This window comes from Dermacentor andersoni, chromosome 2 (genome assembly GCF_023375885.2).
Source record: "Dermacentor andersoni chromosome 2, qqDerAnde1_hic_scaffold, whole genome shotgun sequence".
Taxonomy (NCBI): domain Eukaryota; kingdom Metazoa; phylum Arthropoda; class Arachnida; order Ixodida; family Ixodidae; genus Dermacentor; species Dermacentor andersoni.
In genome coordinates this window covers 36,295,354-36,303,769 of record NC_092815.1, presented here as the reverse complement: position 1 = coordinate 36,303,769, position 8,416 = coordinate 36,295,354, and the positions used below count along the sequence as shown (strand labels likewise).

General features: G+C 47.9%; 1 protein-coding gene across 1 annotated transcript; it reads left to right on the top strand.

Moving 5' to 3' along the window:
- Positions 1-3,760: 3,760 nt before the first annotated feature.
- On the top strand, positions 3,761-5,433 carry LOC126542470 (uncharacterized). Its single transcript, XM_050189552.3, has 3 exons — positions 3,761-3,866; positions 4,292-4,798; positions 5,274-5,433. The coding sequence occupies exons 1-3, from the start codon at positions 3,858-3,860 to the stop codon at positions 5,277-5,279; spliced, it is 522 nt and encodes a 173-aa protein (XP_050045509.2). The 5' UTR covers positions 3,761-3,857; the 3' UTR covers positions 5,280-5,433.
- Positions 5,434-8,416: the final 2,983 nt, after the last annotated feature.

Sequence of the window (8,416 nt, the reverse complement as noted above, 5' to 3'; positions counted from 1 at the left end):
CCGTAGGTGAGTACTGGTAAGACACAGCTATTATACACTTTTCTCTTGAGGGCTAATGGCAACCTGCTGTTAATTATGTGAGAATGCCTTCCAAACGCACCCCAGCCCATTCTTATTCTTCTGATTATTTCCGTCTCATGATCCGGATCAGCCGTCACTACCTGCCCTACGCAGTATGCCCTACTGCGTAGTGCTTACGCAGTAGAAGACAATTGTCAGAATTTCTATAGAATTTTTCTCTCTCTCTCGTGCGCATGCAACGCATGCCCCGTGGCACCAGCGCTCCTTCGAGCCTTTTTCTCTTTAGTGTCCATGCGCTGCCTAGTGTAGCAGGCGACGATACCGCTATACTTGAAACAGGCATTTAACCAGCATTGTTAGACAAAATTCTGAGCGGCGCGCCATATTTTTTGCACTAATCTCTGACCCAACTTAGAATTACTCCGCTGAGCCTACAAACACTCAGTATCAGACTCCAAATAAATCATACCGCCCAATCACTCTTTATTTTTATTTATTTTTTTCTTTGTTTATTTGTACGCGTGTGTGTCTGTGTGCATATGTGTGTGTGGACAGTATATAACGCTACAAGAACACTTCTCCCTTTATATTGCAAAGACAGGTGACTGTCCGGAAACGTCCAAGTCACCAACGGGTGCACGAAACTGCCTCTCAGCTCACCAGCATGCCACCGTCTCTCAGCTTTTGCATGCGCGGAAGTGCCTCTGGGCCGCTTGACGTGCGCAGTAACCTCTGCTATGGACGACATTCGCAGAATTTACTAGATTAACTTTCCAGCTCGCCCACTTCTCGCCACCCCGTCAGTAATCATCGTAGCTAAAACCAGTTAGTGGCCTGCATGGCTGTGTTTGCGCTTGCGCAGAGTCCTTTCGACCGGTTATCCTGGACTCCCATTCAAGCACTCAACAGCTACCAATCACTCCGTCATCTCATTCGTGTAATTTCGACACGTATTTGCACAGCGACGGCTCGGCGCAGGCGCCTGAAAGCAGCCAGTCGGGCGTGACTATACACGCTCGAGTCACTCGCTTGCACCACGTGATTGACAGCCAACAGTGAGATGGGCTGCGCGTGCAAAGCGGGAAGGGCAATTCATCTCCGAGCACTTCTTCGCGATTCAGTGTTGGCGTAAGCGCGCAACTGGAGCAATTTTGCGCTGACTGAACGTTGCTTAACGCGTGGATGAAACAGCCCTCGTTAGGCACTCGGTGTTTCTCTCTCTCTCTCTCTCTCTCTCTCTCTCGTTTTTTTTTTCGCTACGGGAATAAAGCAGCCGATACGTCACTCTTTTCGTTCGTTTGTTTGTATTACTGCGCTGAACCTCAGCGCGCAAGCGCCAATCCATTTCCACGGAAACAAGATGCAGGAGTATGCACCGCATTAACAAAAACCACTACTCACATTGTCGATTTCTACTGGGTTTGCAACCTGCCGCCTTACCTTTTTTTTTTTTTTTGTTCTTGGCGATGGCGGAGTTTCTGCTTATGTCACAGCATTGCTTAGACAATATACATCAATGGGCACCTAACAATCCAAAATCAAACAAAGAAATCAAGTGTGCTAGTCAGCCCAACGTACAGCACTTTTTCGAACGACGTTCTGACTGACTGTAGGTGCAGGCACCGTGATGGCCCAGTTTTCAAATATACCGGAGCACTCAAAGCAACCCATCAGGTGAGTAAAAAGCAAAATGTGCGCTATGAAAGTTAGAGCTTCCTGCACACATGGAGAAAATAATATCGTCGCCAGATGCCTGCTGGTGTCAACGGCATAACTGTGGGCGACACAGGTCCTGCCAACCTGTGACCTTTAAAATTCGTAAAAATCTCGCAGACAAAATGGTGGGGGACCTTGTCCTGAGGACACACCTTCTGCGGCATGTGGCATACATATACGCAACTTATTGTACACGCATCATAGCAAAGTTGGCACAGAAGTGTCCCTTGCAGCGACTTTACTGACACCTATTTCGCCTGTTTCAGAAACTTGTCTGACTAAACTTGCTCAAACTAATTAATTAGCTTTCTGGTATATGGCATCTTGCGCTGCCAAAAAAAAAAAAGGCGGCGCAAGTACCACCAGAATATTTTTTCATGAATTTTCTTTTCAATCTCGCACCGACTCATCTATCGACACGTTTCAAACTTTTTTCACGAACTGAATTTTTGTAGCATTGCCATTTGTTGGGCGTGTTGGTAAATTGAAAGCATATTTAGCGCCAGCAAAATATGCGTCTCCCTTCCGTCCTTGTTTGCTGGCGCTAAATATGCTTTGAATTTTTGTTGTATAAGACATGACGTAACGTTCACAAAATCGTAGAAGTTGCTCAAGTTGGTAAACTTTACGCAGAATTCTAAATGCATCTGCTTGTTCTATTTCGCGATTAACGGTTGAAAAGACGTCTTTATTAGAAAGAGGCTTTCTTTTTACATTGGTGACGGTTGTCGAGATTAATACAGTGGGCGGGCGCCAATGTTTCGGACCGACGCTCATATAATTATCACTTACAACTTCATTAGTCATAACAGTTATGCCAGCTAGCCAGAAGACGCCCTCTTGCCTGCTACCGGTTAACAAATTTGTGCCGACGGTTTTTTGTCACGATGCTTGTGCCATCTGCCGAGCCAACAGTAACTTCCTGTTCGTGATTGTTTTCTTCCGGCCTTTGTAATATAAACTATGTAATGAAGACAACAATCTACTTTATACTGCATCGATTTCGAACATATTCTCACTTTACATATTCAAATTTAGGGTGCCAACGTTCAACTAAATCAAGGATATACTTGTGAGCACATCCGCATCGTGAACACTGTGAACACATCCACATTGGTAGCGAACCCTAACAAAGCCGCGACCTTACACGAGAAAAAAAAAAGTAGAGCAGCGAGCAGCGCGACGCGGCCATCCGCGAGGTGGCGGTCGGTACGCGCGGCACACACAGCACAAAATGATTTCTCCTTTCATCTCTCTAGTCAACAAGAGGGCTTGGAAAAGAAGGTTGAGGACACAAATTGTTACACGATAAGGGGCCCGGTGATCTTCCTATTTGGCTCGGGCAGCGCGCCGCCACAGGGACCAGAGCGCTCGAGCAGACCGCTTTCATTCTCGACGAAAATATCGCAAGGCCACCACCGCGTAGGCAAAATAACCGGGAGAGAGAGAACCAGGCGGGCAATCGGGCGGGCCATTATGAGTCGAACATCGCTGTCGGCAGGGCCTCGGGGCTCAGTCGCACGCAGCCGAAACCTGCAGCACCGCTGCTCGTCGAACGAGGGTGGCACCGCGGGTACCACCCAAAATACGAAACGGGCAGCGCTCTTGGTCGCTCGCGCGGCAGCCGGCTGGCCCCGGAGTGAGCGGATCGAGGTGGCGATAGGCACCCGCCTTTTGTGTGACCTGTCCCGTAGCTGTCCCGTGTGTCTGAGCGCGCGTTCGCGCGCCGCAACAAAGACTGTGTGGGCCTCGCGATACACGAGAGGGGAAAAAATAACGTGACGCGGAGGAAAGGAAAAGTGAACAAGAAAGAGAAAGCTAGAAAGAACAACAGGAGAGAACCGACAGGCCGACCCACAACCGCAAGGCACGAGCAAGTCTTTTGGACAGGCACGTGCCCCAGACTTCACTGCGCACTCACGGTATTGCTTTTTTTTTTTTTTTTTTTTCTCGCCCTGCCATCTCCCCCTCGCTTCTTTCTTGTGCGCGTGCGACGACCGTCGCCGCCGTCGCCGCCGTTGCTCCGGGCCCAATTCGAGGGGACCATGGTATAAAAGCGCTCGGCCTGGCCGTTCGAAGTCATTCTCTCGGTCTCTACCGGAACGAAGCTAGCCACAAACATGTTCGCCGTGAGTGTCAGGCACAGCACAGTGCATCCGTTATTCCCTCGACGTGGCTGAAGCGCCCCATAGTGATCCCTGTTTGCAGCGCTGTACACGCGAAGATCATGGCGTGACCAGAAGGGGGTGCGGTCACCCGAAAGAGAATAGACTCGCCTATAGTGTAATGAAATGAAAAGCTCACTATACTACTATTAGAGGGGGAGATGGCAAACCATTTCAATGTGCCAATTCTTAGGCTGAGGTCTCATTTGCATCATTTACATTCCCTCAGATTCTATTTCTTCACCCGTAGCTAATCTCAAGTGGGAAACCTAATCATGACACCAGTAAATCGAAACGACTATTCTACCTTTTCCAGCCAGTTCTTCCTGCTCTAGGACGACGCGGGTAATCAACCGCCCCAAACGTGCTCTAACACACATCCATCGCAGGTCCGTGCCCTCCTCCTCCTGGCTCTTGCCTACTACGCCCATGCTGGCGCTGTGACCGCTGTCCACTCCAGCTACGCCACCCACGTCAACCACGGCCACGGCTACGGCTATGGCCGCGGCTACGGTGGATACGGCGGCTACGGCGGCTACGGCTACGGTGGACACGGCGGCTATGGTGGATATGGCTATGGTGGTCTCGGCTACGGTGGATACGGCTATGGTGGTCTCGGCTACGGACACGCCGTCGCTGCTGTGCCCGCTGTCGCTAAGGTCGCCGCTGCCCCCGTCGTCGCTGTCGGCCACGGCTACGGACACGGCTACGGCCACGGTCTTGGATTCGGACTTGGTGGCTTCGGCTATGGCGGCTATGGCGGCTATGGTCACGGATATGGTCTCGGCTACGGACACGCCGTCGCTGTCCCAGCTGTTGCCAAGGTTGCTGCGCCCGTTGTCGCCGTCGGACACGGCCTCGGCTACGGTCATGGCTACGGCTACGGCCACGGCTATGTGAGTGTCGACTGTATATTACCGACTTAATAATCGACAACAAATCAGTGTTTTCATCTTAACATCCTCCCTGTATCAGGACTATCTCGCAGAGGCGGTAGTAGATGCGCAGTAAATGGCAGTGACTTGGGTAACACCCAACTCTGAAAGCGTCATGGCAGTCTACGATTTCTTGTTAACATTTTTAGCGTATATGTTCAAAACAAATTGCAGCACCCCCATGCGTTCTCCGCATAAGGGTTGACTTAGACGGAATTAATTGTCAAGAATGTGTCCAAACACGTACGCCTAAAGCTTTTGTGACCTTGCCCTTAATTTTCAGCTCGTGTGACGCCAACAGAAGAAAAATATTTTTGTGCTCTCATATTATGGTATCAAATATTAAAACCCAGCTACTGTCATTGCAGTTAGAAACAATTGAAATAGCGCTGACCACTGAACGTTTTGTTTCTTTCCTCGTTTCTCTCTTTTGCAGCATTAAGTACATTAATTCAAGGATATTGATCGTCTCTTAGCAACAAGTTATTTATGCACCCAAAGCAACATCAGTGCCACCGAGCCTTGGGCAGCAAGACCGGGCGGAGCGGACTGAACTGTGTACAAAAATTTCAAAATAAACACACACCACACTGCTATGTACCGCTGTTTCTTAACTGCTCCTCAGCTTTGGTGAGCTGACCCGCACTGCACGCGGCGTGCAGTCTGCCCGTTTAGCCCATTAAGTGGAAGGTGTGGATTCGCATGTGTTCTCTTCAAGCCTTCGAGTAAGAAACCCGGCTTAATCTTTGGGATCTAAGCCAACCTCCCAGTTTTTCTTCGTCATAGACATATCTATATTTCTTTTTTGTAGAGACATAGAAAGTGGGTGTTTATCAAACGGTAATAAGACGAGTAAAAAATTCTTGACTTTCAGTACTAGCATGCAAGATGATTTCACCTAAGTCAATAGAAAGAGAGAGAGAGAAAATGGAGTATTTTATGTATGCACAGTGCAAATATAAGCGAGCGAATTAGCGAAGCTCTTAATTATTCTGCATAGTCTGCCAACGAAGGACTGAAACCAACGTTAATGACGACGATTATTTAACTATCGCTAAAATGTACGTGGAATGTTATCCATAATGTAACTGAACTGAAGAATCAGAGTACAATTATGCCACAAAAAAAGGAAGCAAGAAATAAATAAAGAAAGAAAGGCGGATACCACGAGCTATGGGAATCGGTTTAATGAAGCATTAATTGGTGTTAACGAAAAAAAGTTGTTATTTAGCTACCATTTGTATGTATAGAGTATGCTACCAAGCTAGAAGCATTTTCACATGAAAGCGCCTCACTCACCATGAACAAGGGGCGCTCGAACGTGCAAATACCGCGCATGACGACGATGAAATTACGCCGAAGTAATAACGACGACGGTATGACGACGGCGGCACGATGACGATTGGATGACCGCGTAGCAATGAATACGATAGAACGGCCACGATGGCATGCTGACAATTGTGTGACAACGACGCACTAACGACGCTGGCATAGGACGGTGTTCGAACGATGACCAAGGCCCCGACGACGATGGAATGAGGACGGCAGCGCCACAAGGACTGCATGACTACAATAGAATGACAAAACTGAAATGAAGACCATAGAGCGACTACAACACAGCGCCGGTATGACAACGAAAGTATGACGACGACGGAATGATAACGACGGTGTGAGGACGGTGGCGCGATTACGACGACAAAGTATATAAAGGCGGTGGAACGATGAGAATGGCACGGCGACGAAGGAATGGTCACTACGAATTTAATGCGACGAAATGACGAGGACGGAGGAAACGACGACAGAATGACGACGACGGTGCGTTTTTGTAAGAGCTTACGCCGGTGCTTACGTACCGTAAGAATAAATTCTAAAGTGAACAATTCCGAAACTACTCCAACGCGTTGTTCTGTCCCCATGTTCACCTTCATTTGTGACAGTGGCGTAACTCAGATTCCAGAACATACACTTGGGACTACTTCTACGTACTTAGAAACGGGCTGAAGAGAGAGTGCACATTGCGCTTCCATGTAACTAAGCGCACAAGGCGTCATGATAACGTATTTTCTGTCGCGTTTAAGTTTATGCTGATCGTGCTACATTACCTGCCACCCTAGGACGCCTCGGTGCACGCTATATCCGGTGTCGGTTTGCTCCATGTCCGGCCCCGACCAGTCAGAAGCCAGCCCCGGCAAATTCGGAGTAAGAGGGAGAGGCAAAAGAAGCTTCGCTTTAAGAAGCGCATTGCAGTAACTGTAGTTCAAGATCATGATAATACAGTCGATTACCGTTAATTCGACCCTTCCAGGACCGCAATACATCGGGGGAATTATTCGATAGGTTGAATGGACAAACGGCGGCAAAATTAACCAATTGAAGTATTTTGTTGCTCGAAGTAGTCTATATTGTCTTAATGACGTCTCCTAAATTTCTTGCGTGTTCAAGCCTTAGTAACCACTGCGCTCATGAGGGGACGCCGACGGGGGCCAAGTTAACCAAAACCGTTTGCTTTCGCTTTCAAGCTAAGCAACCTTTTCTTCCATAGAAATGTATGGTTTCTCGCCTGGACTTTCCCATGCGTTCAAATTAAGCGAAAAGTCACATTAACCTAGGTCCAAATAAAGGGAGTCGTTATTTAATCACACACAACGTATAGGCCTGGCCGTGGAAAGCTTTACTTGCAAAACGTTTTCACTGCTCAAGTTCCTCCCAACGAAAGCAACATAAACGCCGGGGATTAAACGGCTCGTTTCGTGAAACGGGAAAACACAGGACACATAAACGCTCGCACAACTGTCCTCTTAAACTTTCAGCCGGTGATTAAGATGTTTGTGCGATTATGTTGCACTGCAGATGTGTAATAAAGTGAATGAGCCAGGTTATTGGCATGTTTACTGCTACTGGAATTTATTGTTGCGCGAGTACCATGGAAATATTCCGGTAATAAAACCTTCCCCGCTGCTAGAGACGCTGTGGAAGCGATGTCGATAGCTGAAAAACCTAGTCTAGTACCCTAGTTTCTAACGACAGTGTAATGAAAGCAATTTAAGTTAATTAACGTTCCTGTGTACATAAAATGCCAATAGGACGTCGGAGTGGTAGCCACTGCCTCAATGAATACGAAGTGTGAGTGTAAATAACGAATATGTAAGGCACACTGGCCCGTTCCCGGGCTTGGCGTCACATCTAACGTAACCAGTGGAAAAGTGCGAATGTTAATGTCCCAAAGCATGACGAAAATTTCTGTCGCAAGCCTGATATCTTGTCGCAACAACAAAGCTTTCTCTCTTACCACAGATTTGCCTAGCCCTGTTGAAACAGTAAGATGTTAAACTTATGATAGAAATAAGTGCTGTACTTACTAGAAGTTAACTTTTTTTTTTTGCGACCGCTGTAAATACACTCGTTCTTCGGCACACAGAGGTGACCGTTTGCGATTGCCCTAGCTCGCGTAGGTGACGAACTGCTCTCGGAAATGGCTACATTCGAATGAAGCCCTCATCACTGCTCGCCGCACAGGGTGACGAAGGCAACGCTACACTTAAGTGTAACAGGCTTTTTCAGACAGTTTTGGTGCAACCT